Source organism: Vombatus ursinus, unplaced genomic scaffold, assembly GCF_900497805.2.
Source record: "Vombatus ursinus unplaced genomic scaffold, bare-nosed wombat genome assembly UNPS02009205.1, whole genome shotgun sequence".
Lineage (NCBI taxonomy): Eukaryota > Metazoa > Chordata > Mammalia > Diprotodontia > Vombatidae > Vombatus > Vombatus ursinus.
The window spans coordinates 33,783,942-33,799,856 of NW_020948983.1; the positions used below are offsets into that span (position 1 = coordinate 33,783,942).

At 38.0% G+C, this 15,915-nt stretch overlaps 1 protein-coding gene across 2 annotated transcripts in view; it reads right to left on the reverse strand.

Moving 5' to 3' along the window:
- AKAP13 (A-kinase anchoring protein 13) overlaps positions 1-15,915 on the reverse strand; it is a 123,020-nt gene that overhangs the window by 18,675 nt on the left and 88,430 nt on the right. For both annotated transcript variants that reach the window (XM_027851554.1, XM_027851555.1), the window contains 9 exons: positions 11,610-11,745; positions 10,041-10,153; positions 9,203-9,349; positions 8,398-8,648; positions 5,094-5,219; positions 4,853-4,970; positions 3,786-4,034; positions 872-948; positions 70-251 (listed from right to left, as the gene is read on the reverse strand). In XM_027851554.1, the coding sequence (XP_027707355.1) occupies positions 70-251; positions 872-948; positions 3,786-4,034; positions 4,853-4,970; positions 5,094-5,219; positions 8,398-8,648; positions 9,203-9,349; positions 10,041-10,153; positions 11,610-11,745 (1,399 nt within the window). The remainder of the gene's footprint in view (positions 1-69; positions 252-871; positions 949-3,785; positions 4,035-4,852; positions 4,971-5,093; positions 5,220-8,397; positions 8,649-9,202; positions 9,350-10,040; positions 10,154-11,609; positions 11,746-15,915) is intronic.

Here is a 15,915-nt window from a genome sequence, read left to right on the forward strand (position 1 = left end):
GCTCATCATAAAAGATCACAAAGAAGCATTATGAGGGACAGGAATGATACTATCTGATCTCTAACTTACAGGGCATTGATAGTATCTTGAATGATTTGAATCCAACTGTTTCGTTCCTCCTTAGAGTTGGCATGGACTTCAACCATCTCTGGATCCTTCATTCCCATACTGATTAGGAATAAGCCCTTCTCTTCATGGGCTACTTCTCGTACAATCAACTTCTTTAATGAGATCACCGTTGATTTCTGGTCCTTGAAAAGGGGAGCAAAAAAAGGGGTAAGAAAAGGCATTCAAAGTATGACTTTCAGGTATAGCTATGATCTAAAGTGAGACCTTATTGCTATCCTTAGTATATTTATTTGGTTTCACAAAAAAATTAGCATCTTCAAGGGAAAAGTCTCTTACCCACACATATATTATAATTTGATCAAGCAGAAGAAAATATTATCAATGATGAAATAATATCAGATTAGAAAATTTTTAGTAATTTTTTATACGAAAAATCCTCCCAGGAAGACACAACGAACATTCTGTTGACTTTGGTCAGCAATTTCATAAATGGTTTGTGTGGACAGGCATGGAACAAATATTTCAATGATAGGGCCCCCTCCATCTCCCAAGATGAAATTCCCAAGTGCCCAAGGCATAACACTAAAGTCAAGGACTTGTAAAAGAATAGTTTTAGATACATTTTTCACTAGAAAATTTGGTGAGTGTTTAAAAAGCTAAATGAAAAGATACAAAAAATATGTCCGGGACAAATCAATTTGAAAGGGTGGAAAGCAATATAGTGTGAACAGTCAATACCTAATGAGGTTGAAACAGCACATTAGAAAAAGCACATAGGTTCAAGAAAGTATTTGTAGCTTACCAGTGATGCAAAGACATACTTCTGGTCTTTTTCTTGAAGGAAAACCAGAATGTCAGTGAGTAGAACTGCCTGAACCTCTAAAGTGCAGGTGAAGAGAAGAGAAAAAGAAAATAGCCATTTAAGAGCTGAGCATGGTAGTTCATATATGTCTAGGAAGGTTCATTTAGCAACATATTCCAGGGCTATTAATGATCACCTGAGATCACTAATATGACTGAGCATTCTAGATCTAAATTTCTTTAGGATGTAGGTTCCATACTTGCTTCCTTGGGACATATTTAAAAGATTTCCTTGGTTGGAAAGGCTCCAGTACTAGAGCAACTCTAGAAAAAGACACTGGCAAGAGAATTCTAAAAAGGATTATGATGGCATTCAACGAATTTGAAATATCAGTGATAATCTACTAAGTATCTATGTTGTTTATAATGCTGGTCAAAGATATTTTCTTACCAAGGTCTAGACTTTGGCAGCTGGGGAAAGGCATGGGGCAGAGAAAGGGAATGCTGCCCAATGGTGAGGCATGTGAATACCCAAGTCCAGCTCTTTCACCCCTCAATGTGCAGTTAACAAGAATGAACAAAGCTCCTTCCAAGATTCCCTCAAATTTAACAAGATTGCAACAAGAATTACCATCCACTATGTCTCTTGCCTCCACTCCAACATCAAGTAACTTAAACCTCCGCACGTTGTGAGCAGAGAATTCACTTCTCCTTACTTAAAAAAAAAAAAGGCACATTTCAATCTCTCTAACTGGGACTGTACTTTTTGAGTGCAGTAGGTTTCCAGAGTCATTCCACAAAACCATTTTCAAAAGTTCATTTAGTGGCAGGGCCAAAACTTTTAGAGATTTGCTATCTAATGTGGCCTAGTGGGTTGGCTCACTACAGACCACTACTGCTGGTAAAAGTACAGAACTGCTTCTTTTGGAATGGAACTTAGGTCAATATATACCACAACCTCTCAAGACATATAATGACCCTTTCCCAAGGGTCCCATGGGATCCCATGTCACTATCCTCCTAAATGTCTGAAATCTCTTTTTACTTTCCGAAATTCAAATGAAAGTAGTGAAAAAAGAGGAGTTAGGACCTCTGGTTCTTAAACTCCTAGAGAGATCTAATTTTTCAGCCCAGACCACAGTAATTTTCCACGTATAACATTAGTTATGACATATTGGTCTTTTTCTGGTTTTGTTTTAAAAAACCTAGATGCCAAAAAATCTGAAATACAGGCCTCAACTCCACTGTGTCCTGAGGTTTGTATCATTAGTGTCAACGGACTAGAGAAAAACAAACCCACCCTTTATTCTAGAGTACATAGTACTGGCTGTTCTTGGCATTAAGTTGGCTTGGGGAGGAGAATGACTACACATGGCCCTCTCCACTGGAAGTTTTCAGACCTGAAAACCTGTCGTCATCTTGCTATTGGCCTGGACATAACTGGAACTCCAGCAGCTGGACTCCATTGTCACTTTTTTTTTTCCTCTTTAGCAAAGAAAAAATACTTTGTTTTAAATGAAGGAGAATAAAGTCTTAGCTTCAAATGGCAACTCTAGGAAACTCTGGGATTTTAATAATAGGGTGGGTATTTATAGGATAGCAAATGCCTCCTAGATTGTCCTGAAGTACACAAAGCTACTCTGTAATGTACTAGAAAGGACAGAGAACCAGGATTTGGGAAACCCTGGTTCTAGTTTTGACTCTATGAACAACTGACTGGGTGACCTTCGCAAATCTCTTAACCTCTCTAAGCTTCAGTGGGACAATTAAAATGAAGAGTTAGAGGAGACAGTCCCTTCCAGCTCTAAAACACAATTATTTCCTAATTCTAGACTTGTCAGACTGGGGTTTTTTTTCTAAGATGCTGTCAGCAGAGTGTCCTAATGAATCAAAATACTGTCGCAGAATCTATTACTAGCTTGATGACACACTCTGTGTGCACACTTCCCCACAAAGAAATACATTTCCTTTAAAACTGCTAATAACAACAGCAATGGCAACATTTGACATTTACAAAGCACTTTAAAATGCAAAACACTTTACAGACGTTATCTCACAACAGTGATTCAAGGTAGGTACTACAGTGGTTATCATCCCCATTTTATAGGTGAGAAAACTGAAGGCTCAGAGATAGTAAGTCACTGCCCAGGGATCACACATGACTAATAAATGTAAGAGGCAGGAATTGAACCCAAGTCTTCTTGACTCTGACTCTAGAAACTGCAACTTCCAGTCAAAAATATGATGTGAGTAAAACACTTTGGAACTTAAAAGTGCTCTTCAAATGTGAGTTAATATTATTATTTAGTTATTTCTCACCGCTATGTCCACTGGAGAAATGCAGGTAAGGAGTTTCAAAAATCCTTACTTATACTTGAGGCCAATGGATTCAGAGCTTCAGTCAACCATTTTATATTTGTTTTATTTTTTAAAAAATATGTAAAAATTGTGTTTAATTTGCCTTAACTATTCTCCCACTACACCTGCCACTTTGGCTAAAAAATGGGATATACTGACTGTTACCTATGAGGGCTCTCTGAGGCAAGAGGCATATATTTCAAAGACTATATTAAAATTACACATATAAAATTATGACATATACACATATATTATTTAGTCTACTAATATAGTCATACACACACACACACACACACAACACTAAGGAAAAAAGTAGTCTTCTCATAACATCATGACTTCCTATAGCTAAGAAAGCCAAAGACTTTTGGAGGAGCAAAACAGCATAAGGTTACTACAAGTGAACTAAATCTGTTTCGTTTTTCTCTGAATGCATCAATATTCTAGATATAAGTTATATCAAAGAAAAGAAGAAAAGACCACACAGGTCTCTTTGGGACTCCCCTCTCCTCTGAACACAGCAGAGATTAGTCCAACATATAAGCCTTTTGGATGTCTTACCTTTCAGTCTCCCTGCTGCACTCCTCAGGAAGAGACTCCCATCTCGAACAAGCTTTTTTCGTTTCAAATCTTCCTTGGCAAACATCTGTCCACTCTTCATCCTCATAATCGACTTGCTGTCTGTCTTGGTGTAAATCTCATTGAGACGGACTTTCTTTTCATAATTTGCAACTTTGCTGTCCACTGCTCCAATCACATCTTTCACCAGGCTCAGAGACTGGGCCAGATCTTCCTGTTCTAAGTCATTTTCTTAGAAAGAGAAAAAAGGAGGAGACTGATTTTATTTCTTTCCTTTAGAATAAGTTAAAAAGGGAGAGAATCCTACCTTCTTAATCCACTATCCACACTCTGATACTATTTTCTCTTTTCACATTTGTGTTAACATAGAGTGATAATGATAATTATTTCACCTGAGACAATCCAAGGCTCTGTTCTTATGCCTCAGTGAGTCACAAAATAATTAAAAACTTTATATTACACTGAAAATATAGCGAATTCTAAAACGGACAACACACAACAAATAACTTTAGGTGGTGAAAAAGGCCAGGTTTCATGTCCATATCTTAAACTTATCTTTTACCAAATCTTAGAATTATAACCTCCTTGAAGGTAGAACAGGGCCTTTATTTTTGTAACTGAGAGTAAATAACTGTAAGCATGTAATCAGTGATAAAGAACACGACAGCACCTTTAAGCTTAGGATATGAACCCTTTAACTCTGTTGGAAAAACTAATGGAGATCAATGATAGAACAGACTCCACAAGTCAATCATGTAGATAGACAGAAGTTCTTCAGCTACCAAAGAAACTCTGAATCAGATAGAAGTGTATAAACATCTGGTCCTTTTTCTTTCTACCACCCACCTTTACATTCTAGGAAAACTCTTCAAGCATACCTAGCATTAAATTATCTAGAGAATATGGACTCAAGTAAAAGATAAGACATCAGCTTCACTTCTAATCAACCAGAGAGTTAAGTCACTATTTCAGTGGCTCACGGCTCTTACTGGGCATGCTATACACAATGAATATAATCCACAAGAATAAAAGACAAAGGAGAAAGTTACCTTTGGTACACTGTAATATTCTTTGTAACAAAACTGGATATTTGGTAATGCGCTGGGTTACAAGTAAAATGCATTCTGGGATACCCAACCTCCTAACAACTGCACTGCTCATCTTCTTCTGAAAAAGGAAAAAAAGCTACAGTTAAGACAAAGATCAAAGATGATCCGGATCCTCTTGCATATTTTTGATCCACTGGATTTTATGCATTCATACCCATGTGAAAGGAGGGAAAGTACACACCTTTACAAAGGCCTGAAAGCGCTTATCCTTAGTGTGAAGGTCTTTGAAATAGTTCACAGACTGGTTGTGCTGACCACAAAATTTGCCATATGTTTTCTTTAGGCGCTCTGCATTCTCACCTGAAAACTACAAAGAGGAGAGAAGGAACATGAGTGAGGCATCGTAGTACACAAGAGATGTATCAATAACAGATACCAGAACAGAGACAATGCCTCCAACCCATAAATAGAAACTGTAGTTTTTAGGTAAAAACCTTCCCCTTGCTTCTAGATATGGCTATCTGAGAAAAAGCTAGTTATTTCTGCTCAAATATGATAAATTATCAACAGCCATGAAAAGTCAACATATATTAGCAGTAAACACTTAAGTGATTTGGAAAACTATGACATTCACTAGGTGGAATTCTGGAGGCACTCAGATTAAGCATTTAACCATCAAGTGTAGACACAAAAGGCAAAAGGATAGACAGAAGTGTAGGCAAAAAGCCAAAAGAAGTAATTCCCACTGACAAAAGGTTTGTTTATCCTGCCTATCTGAAGCTAACACTTTTTTATTTTTAAAATTTCTAGCTTTTTATTAAGTGGTGGAGATTTTGTTGTTGTTCAGTCATTCAGCTATGTCCAACTCTTCATGAGCCTAGGGACCATAGCATGCCAGGTCCTTCTATCCTCTGCTCTCTCTTAAAGTCTGTCCAAGTTCATGTTTATTGTTTTCAAGACACTATCCATCTCATCCTCTGCTTTCCCCTTTTGCTTTTTCCTTCAGTCTTTCCAAATATCACAGTCTTTTTCAAGGAGTCCCATTTTCTCATTATGTGGCCAAAATATTAAGCTTCAGCTTCAGGATTTGATCTTCCAGTGAATAGTCTGAATTAATTTCTTTAAAGATTAACTAATCTGATCTCCTTGTTGTCCAAGGGACTCTCAAACGTTGAAGCCAACACTTTCAATGACTGTCCCAAATGTTGTTCTGAATTTGGACAGAATCAGATGCTCCATTTGAAGACAGAAGCATTTGCTGGGCTAGCATCTTGGAGGCAGGAGATACGGATTTGGATCTAACACTTAATGGATGTGAAACCATAGGCAAATTATCTCCCTTCTCTGAACTTTAGTTTTCTTATCTGTAAAATGAGGATAATGTATTGCACTGTCTACCCACTTCACAAAGGCTGTCATAAGGAAAGCAACTGATAAATCTTTAAATTTGTAAATTGCTGTGAACATGAACTATTAATAACAAAAGTTAACATAAGTTATTATGTCACTTATATCAGTCATGTCTCCACAGTGTTCAGAACACTGTAGAGATGTTATATAACGGATTCTTATAACAAACTTATATTTTACAATCTCCATTTTATATATGGGTAAACAGAGGCAAAAAGAATTTAATCATTTTACTCAAAGTCACCTAAGGAAAGGAATTAAGAGTACTCCAGGGCGATAAAATAAGTAAAAGCACAAATTGGAAAGCATAAGGTATGCGTGCAGGACAGATTGGGCAGACAAGTAGCTGGAGAAGAGGGACTACGTGGCTATGGGAGGCTTAGGAAAACAGAAGAGCCAAAGACAATCAGTTTCTTACATGGAAATGAGCTCAGCTTTTTCAGTTATGTTGCCTTTGAAACAATTACTTTCTATCAATTGGAAATGTTTGACAATGAGAAAAGCAGAACTGAAGGTTAAGGAGAAAGATTAGGGTGCTAAAGGTGTAAATGTGGGCTTCCTTACAGAGGTGTAAGAGCCAAAGTTATCAGGGTAAGTGAAAACTCATAGAGAGAGGGCACGTTAAGAAGAAGAGTGAAAGACTGAATCATGGGGAACATCCTGACAGTTAAGAGGGAAGGATGAAGAGTCAGTCAGCAGTGACAGAGGAAGAACAGAGGCAAGAAGGAAACCGCAACAGCGCTGTGAAGAAAAACAAAGGATGCTTGGAAGGATGAGTGCAATTTCAATCTGACGCAGGCATGTGACTATATAATGGTGGTTCAGTCATGACCATCTCTTCGTGACCCCAATTTGGGGTGCTCTTGGCAAATATACTGGAGTGGTTTGCATTTCCTTCTACTCATTTTATAGACGAGAAAAGTGAAGCAAAGAGGGTTAACAGTTTCAAGATGGAGGGGCCAACAGAGAGCAATGAATGAGAAGCTATCACTGGGTTTGGTGATCAGTAGTCTGTTAATGACCTTTAAAAGTGAGGCTCCAGGGGCAGCTAGATGGTGCAGTGGATTGAGCACTGGCCCTGTATTCAGGAGGACCTGAGTTCAAATCCAGCCTCAGACACTTCACATGTACTAGCCGGGTGACTCTGGCCACGTCACTTAACTCTATAGCCTTACCCCCCCCATATATATATATATACATGTACACACACACACACACACACACACACACACAAAGTGAGGCTCCAGTGGATTTGCTGGGTTGGAAGTCAGAGAATGACGGTGTAAGCAAGAAAAAAGGCAGTTAGGTATAAACTCTTTCTTGAAGGGATATGACTGCAAAAGAGAGGAAGAAACCGAGGGCGTGGGGCGGGTCAAATTCAAGTTTTTTCGCAATACGAAGAAACCTGTGACTAGGCAGACAGGAAGGAACCAGTAAAGAGGCAGAAACTGAAGAGAGGAGAGCACAACTCTCTGTATACAATTGGTACTCAAGAAGTGTCTACTATATGATACAAGAAAGAGAGATGACAGCTAAGGAGGAAAAAGATCCTGGAAGAGGGAGGTGATAATAGGATTGAAAGCACAGGCACAGGAGTAAAAGTAAGAACCCTTGATTCCTGGTCAGACATCTACTAAATTAGCCTTTTTCCATGATAAAAAGTCATGAGCATATAACATGAAGAACAAGGAATACAGCTCGCTAAGTTCTAGGCTTCTGTGTTAGGCTATGAGCATGTTCTTACTTAAGCTGTACAAATATTTGCTTGTGGAGAAGTACACATCTGAAGCAAGCCACTGAATACATCCTGGTGGCAAATAACTTGAAAGCATCAAATGTTTTTCATGCATATTACATATGAGGAAGAATGGTGCTCAATCCACATTACATTTTAAAAATGTAACCAGCAATACCATATGCCTTGTGAGGCACTTTTGTAGACATTTTCTCATTTAGCCTTATAGTCATATGAGTAAGGTTATAAGCAAATAAAATTTTTTGTGGTGAGGCAAAATGGGGAGTCAGAACACCACTTAATTTTCCCCCAATTTCTACTTTTCTTTACTAGTCCACATGACTAGTCTACCGAAGGTATGGGCCCTGAAGAGGAACCTTATATATTTCCCACTACTCACCTGATTCACAAGGACATCTCCTATCCTTTTGATGAGAAAATTCTTTTCACTTTTTTCCACCAGGGATTCCTTCTTTCTTTCCAGAATTTTCTGAAAGAACTGGCTATGGATACTGAGGAGTTCATCCAAACACGGGAACAGCTTTTCCACCATCTGCTGCTCAAAGAGTAGGTCTGTCATCATTCCTCGGCTATACACATCACTCATGATCTTCAAAGTGCGGATGTGATGCAATTCTGTCTGCATCAACTCTAGGTAGGGGAAATCAATCTATTAGTCAATCAACAAACACATTGCCTGCTATGTGCCAGGCATACTATGCTAAGTGCTGGTAATGTCTTTTTTTTTTTTTGGTAAGGTAGAGGTAAAAGGAAGAGAACAGTTTTTCTGACTACATTTTGAATTCCAATTCAATCTTTTCAACTTCAGCCATACGGACCCCCTATCTTCCTCACCTGTGTGCTCTAGTCTCCCCTTTTTTTTGAGGCTTTTTTAATGCCTGACAGTGGCATTGGATTACAAGCCTGTACTGAACTAGAAGTCACTGGATGTTCTCTCTATTGCTGGTTCTTAGTGTTAAGCAACCCTAGTCATCTTGGCTGTTCTTGCATCTCTCATTGCGGACTACTGTGTTTCTCTAGGTTCGGTGTTACCTAAAGCAGTTGAAGAATAGAAATTCTACTCTCAAAGCAGTTCTTTCCCTCACTCTCTTGCAAGAGAACAACAATGTGCAGTGAAATTGCAGAAACATCACAAAGGTCTCTCAAATAAAATAACAGTTGCATAGCATAATGAAGGGTCTCACCATAAATCACCTCTTGCCGCTTGACTATATCCTTCTTTTGTTGTTTCAAAAACTTGCTATCTACTATCCGGCTCCAGGATTCTGCCTCCAGCTGTTTGGAATCCATTTCAAAATCTCCCATGAGTTGTCCTTCATTCATATCAGTTCCTAACCCCAAAACAGGAGAATTCAATGACCAGAATTCATAGGCTAGGAATGCTTAAGAAGTCTACGCCTATTACCCCTCAACGTTAGGACTTCTTTTCTCAAGCCCCTAACACTTTGGGTTTTCTTCATTGTCAGCATGATATAATACAGGGATAGGATTAATTAGGAAAGGGAGAATTTTGTAATAAATTTCCTAGGACTAAAACAAGTATTAATGCATTTCTTGGTATAATTATAGTCATGGTGTAATCAGAACTTGATTCAAGGGAGGCAGCATCATATAAGTGAACAGTTATTAATCCATAATTTCACTCCACTTATTTTTAACTTTATAAAATTACAAAGAATAAAAGAAAGAGTCCCAGGTACTTCATATGTCCCTGGTAGTTGTTCCCAAATAGCTACAAGTATCCAAGGGAAGAAAAAATTTGTATTTTGTAGTATCCAAAGGCTTAATTAATAACTTAGGTATGATGGAAAACTATCCAATAACTATGAAGCTTCTGATCACCAATGTAATAGAAACAGCTTAACATTTTATGGACATGGCTTCACAGGACTCCTCAGAATGATGAGAAGGCAGGTTTCCTCCTCACAGACACTTTCCTTAACTCCCTGCTTTTGCAGAGTAGCTAATGGAACACACTACTATGTCTCTGCAGATGAAGGAATGTAAACCATATCTTCTTACCCTCATCAGTGAGTGACTCTGTGGACTCATTGACCTTGCTGATTTTATTTAAAGAGTCTGTTGAATGGGACAGGAATTTCCAGGTGTTTGCCATGCTCTCATCATTGCCAACTCTGAGGATAAAAGGAAGCACATAATGTCAAATACTCCTGGAAAAAACGATAACTTGCTTTCAAAAGTGAGTACTTGAAAAATTAACCTAAAGCCATTTCAACTGGTCAAAAAACCCCACTATGTATTACTGAAGATAACAATTCACAAGTGAAATTCACAGCAACCTGCAACACCAGCTACAAACCAAAATGAAAAAAAGTGGCAAGACAGAAATGAGTCTTTCAATGATGCTCCACCCACAGCTTTTAAGAAGCTCAAGAGTATTTTCCCCACAGTAATATGAAATAATATCTTTCCCTAAACCATATCAGAAATAATCTCTCTGCCTGGAAATCACTGTGAACCTATTTCATCTTCACTTCCTACTTCCTGACAATTAGATATTCTGAAACATTTGCTGTAATTGCTTTGTATTATTTCTAACTCAAACCAAGAATGGTCATTTGGAAAGACTGTATCTGAAGACATTTAAAAATAATTGCCCAACAAAACAAATAAAACTTTAAGATTAGAACTTTGAAAAGAAGGCCTTATGATGCTACTCCAAAGCTGAGATCATAAAGACCAGCTGGTTGCTTCTCCCTCTCTCTTAGAAAAAGCTGAGAAGACTACAAAGCATGGGTACATGGATGATAAGGAAAGTGGAGACTTAAAAAGAGACTTTTAATGTTTAAGTCAAGGAGATGATTCAAGCCTAAGTTAGCCAAAGTCATTACCCTGCGATGGATGTTTGAGCCCTGAATGTGAAATGGCTTATTTTCTTGGTGTGCAGACAGGCAAGCCCTACACATCACAACAACCACCATCATAATCAACCATTTGCTAATTACTATGCAGCCAAGGCCTGAAATGTCAGTGGAGGCAAAGCTACCTCTGTAGAGGAGTGAGTGTAACACTTTGTAAAGAGCCAAGCAAAGTGGGAAATTTGGCTACAGATAAGTTTTAAAGATTTGGTTGTTACTAACTTGGAATCATGCCTCTTCTCCCCCCTCCCCAATATTCATTTACAAAATGAAACTGATCTTTGTATGGACACTGCTCTGAAAAAAACTGCTAGTTATAAAAGTAAATTATTTTTAGATCAAATATAAATATGACATTTCAAAATATTATCAGACCACAGAATAAAAAGCTCTCAGTTTTTTATTGGGCCCAGTTGCCCATATTTTACCCACTCTATCTTTTTATAACTCAAGTTCATCAAAGGAAGTGGCTCTATTCTAGTATACTTGAAAAAAAAAACACAAACTATAAACAAAACCAACCCCTGAGCAATTAAATAGCATCAATAACCTGGCATATTTTTTCATTTTCCCCACTACCACCACTCAGTAAGCATAGCAAACACACACAATTTTGATCACAAAATTCATGGTAAAAACAGAATGTATCCACTAGGCTATTAGTGATTATATGTTCCAGTGCCAAATGTTCCATCCAGGATTCTGAACTTACCCAGCAATATTCTGTATAGAGACACTTTTGGAAAGTGAGGCACACTGCTGCGACCGCCTGCTAGAGAACAATGGGGCCACAGAGGTCTCATCAGGCACAAGAATTGCAGAACGTGGGCGTTCTTTGGGTTGTGAAGCTGAAAGGAGAATGGAACACTGTCTTAGAAGCATCATATAACCTCTGTACTAAACCGACCAGAAATTTCTTTTCTAAACATTAATTTTTAAATTTTAAGTTCCAAATTCTCTCCCTACATCCAGCTCCTCCCCTCCCCACTGAGAAGGCAAGCAATATGATACCAATTATACAGATGAAGTCATGCAAAACATTTCCATATTAGCCATGTTGCAAAAAAAGCAAGAAAAAATAAAGAACGGAAAGAAATATACTTCAGTTTGCTCTTAGAGTTAATCAGTTCTCTTAAGGTGGATAGTATTTTTTCATCATGAGTCCTTTGGAATTGTCACGGATCACTGTACGGATCAGAGTAGCTAAGTCTTTCAGTTGTTGACCAGAACAATTCAATGTCTACCAATGTCTTGCGCACAGTAAAGGTATTTTAAAACATTTGTTGAATGAATGATCATGTCCCATACCAAACATTGAAGCCTGCCTAGCTGTATAGAGATCATTAAATTGTTCCCAAGTCAACAGTAATAAGTATTAAACATTTTTCAAATATTCCATAAATTCATGTATTCTTGAAGCTGGAATGAACCTGAGTGCTACCAAGTTCAACCCCATCACTTTACAGATTAATCAATAAGCATTTATTAAACAATTATTATATGCCAGGCACATATTTTCCCAAGCCATCTAGTCTTGAAATGTGGGAGTCATCTGACTATATTTCTTCCTTACCTGTCACATACAATTAGCTGCAAAATACTGTTGATTCTGTCTCCACCTTGTCTCTTATATCTACCTTTTCTCCTTTCCACTCCCACTGTAACCACCCCAACACCACCTCTCAGCTGGGCTATTGTAATAGCCCCCTAACTGGTATCTTGCCTCCCGGTTTTTTTCCCTTTCCAATCTATCCTTTATAATGCTGCCTGAGTAATCTTCCTAATAAAGGATTACCCTCATCAAAAATCTTCAGTGGCACTCTAGCATTTAAGAAATAAAACATAATACAGCCTCCTCAATATGGTGTACAAGACAACAATTAGTCTCAAGCCTACCTATGCTACACCCTTCACAGACTTTACACTACTGACAAACCGTATCACAAATCATTTCCCATTCTCCAATACTCTATTCTTCCCCCTCACTTCCATTTGTTGACAGTTCTCTTTTCCTTCAAGGCCCAGTTCAGATTCCAACTTATTTATGAATCCTTCCATGTTTCCTCTTCCTCCTTCAGCTAGAAATGTTTCTATAGCCTCTCTTCTTCACTTAACACATTCTGCTGTGTAGCATAGTTATTTGTACATATGCCTCATCCCACCATTAGACTGTACATTCCTTGAGTGTTGTGTCTATATCATATTTCATCTTTGTTTCCCCATAGCCTAGCACAGAACTTGGAGACTCAGTACACACTTTGTTAATATTTCTTATGAGGATTTTGATTATAGAAGACCTTAAAAGCCAGAGGGAAGAATCTATACTTGGTATATTAGTACATAAGGTCACTGAAGATATTTAAGCAAAGGAGTAACATGATAAAGAGGATTACTTTGGCCTCCAGCAAGATAGATTCTTTATAGAGGATTTATGGAAGGACATGGACAAAAACCACACAGAATGAGAAAGCACAGATGGGCTGCTTTTTATGCTACTAAGGACTGAGCCCACATCAATGAGATCATAGATGCATCAAATTGAGTCTGTATGGATTAGAGAAGTAGATGGAGTAATGGAGGATGGTTAGGATGGTGGATCAGTAATCCAGGCATTAAATGAGGGCCTGGTTTAGGGTGGTGGCAGCAAGGATGGAAAAGGACTCAAAAGATACAAGGAAGATTTAGCATTACTGACTCCTCCTTACCACTAAGTAAAATTTTATCTGGGTAAGCATATATGCATCTCTGTCTGTTTTTAGTGTGTGTGCTGCAGTTTTTTCTAATTTTCACTTTCACAGGGAGGCAATTGTCACGTAGATGTGTCTACTTGAAAGAGATCCTCTGAAGTAAGCTATATGGGGACGAGAGAGAGAGAAAACCTATGTATACAGTAAAGGGCCACCTGGGAAATTCGGGGTATTATGAATATTCAGCTTACAAAACCAATTGCTTGGTAAGCCCCCAAAGTATCAGCAATCTATTCCAAATTTCTTGCAGGACTAGGGTTTCAAAAACGGAGATCCAGCAGGCCAATACTCAGAGCATTTCTGAGGCTGCAATCATTGCTTTCAAGTTTTTGGGGTTACATATAAATTGAACTCTGTGTGTGTGAAAGGAACTCTTTAAGTAAAGGAAGAAACTAGGTATTTTTATTAAGATTGCCCAAGAGGACTTTGAGAGAAGTCCTATTCTTAGTTTTCAGGGAGAGGTGTGTCAAAAGGATTCTTGCTGTCAGGTAAAGTGAGCAAACTTAAGTGAGATATTAAAGCAAGGAAAGAAGGTAGTTTTAATCTCAACTTCTCTTTCTCAGTCACTAAGGCTCTGTTCTGTTTGTGTAAGGTTTTCTAAGATTAGCTTGTTAAGTAAAGGAACTGAAAATGCAGGGCAAGACTCTCCCAGGAGTTAGTTTAGGGGGTGGAATCAGAGAAGGGATTTCTCCGAGTAAAAACATCAAGTTTTTTTCTTTGTATGAAGCTCCAGCAGTAGCTTTATAGTGATAAAGATCCACCAAGCTGCCTGAAGATAGCAAGGCCTGATGAGGAAAAGCTAAGAAAGTATTTTGCTACTCAAAAGTTAAACATGAATTCGGGTTTAATTAGATCCCAAAGCTGAAGTCTGTAAATGGGATTTCAGTGGTTTGTTTAAAATGCATATTAGGGACAGCTAGATGGCACAGTGGATAGAGCACCGGCCCTGGATTCAGAAGGACCTGAGTTCAAATCCGGCCTCAGACACATAAAACTTACTAGCTATGTGACCTTGGGCAAGTCACTTAACCCCATTGCCTAGCCCCCCCCCCAAAATGCATATTAACATTGTAAAAGCTGTTTTTTATAAGTAATACTGGTGATGGGTGTGAGAGAAATAGAGCTCTCTCGATTTGTAAATTATTAAGTGTTAACTCTCCAGATTCTAAAAGGTGAAGAGAAGCAGGACAAAAAGGAGGGTGAGTATGATTGTTAATTTGGAAAACTGTGTTAAAAGCAGTCAAGCCTTTTGTAATCTGTTAATGGAGTTTCAGAGTAGCCAGAACCCTACTCTTGTGTTTCAACAGGAACATAAGCCACTGCATGTCTCCTAAAAAATTTTTGTAATCACTATAAACATCTTAATGGATTTTTTTAAAAAAGGATTTGTCCCACAAACTTCTTCCCATAGTGGGACTACGAACAATGCATCTTTCTATCTTCTTCTGGGAGAATGAGAGATTTGAAGCTCTTTGATTTCCTAGTGAACACCTGAATTTTGTGATATGCAGATTAATGAAGAGAATCCCCTGGGTTGCAATCAAGTCTATAGCTTGGGAAAGTAGCGCTTTAGTAAGACCTTGGTTTAATAATAGTATGTGTAGTCTGGTTTATGGTTAAAATGTAAAGGAAAGTGGGGGTAGTCTGAGTTATGGGTTTCAAAGATTTAGAAAGAAATAAACGCTTGAGAAAAAAAAATGGAAATATAGGTAAGGTTTGGGGACCAATGGGGGACATACTATGCTCACAGCTGGTGGGCAGCAGCAAACCTCTCCTGTCCCTGGATAGTTGCTCTGGGTGCCTTTGTGCCAGCTTTATATGGCTTAAGCATGTTTAGAGGGTGTGAGGAACTTTGACTTTGTTTTAAGTAGAAAGATTGAGAATAAAAACTTTGTAGCTTGATTTGAAAGTCTATGGACAAAGTTATAGAGGGTTAGGAGGAATCAAAATGGAGGATACCACATGTTTCAAGCCCCTCTAGTTACATATTGTCACTTTAAAATCTTTGGTAGTAGATTAGCTGGAAATAAGTGAATCCCACAACATAGAATGCTTGGAATAAATAACCCTCATGTAAAATATAATACTAATTGAAATTACAAATTGAGATTCTGTATGATAACATTTGGAAAATGGATCCACGTGTAATTAATTGAATTTATTCTGGTCTCATTTTAAGTGAAATTTCTAATTTATCATTACATACATCAGGAAACTTGTTAGCTGTGTGGTCTGAAGCCAAGTTACTCCAGTTATGTAATCTGTAATGTG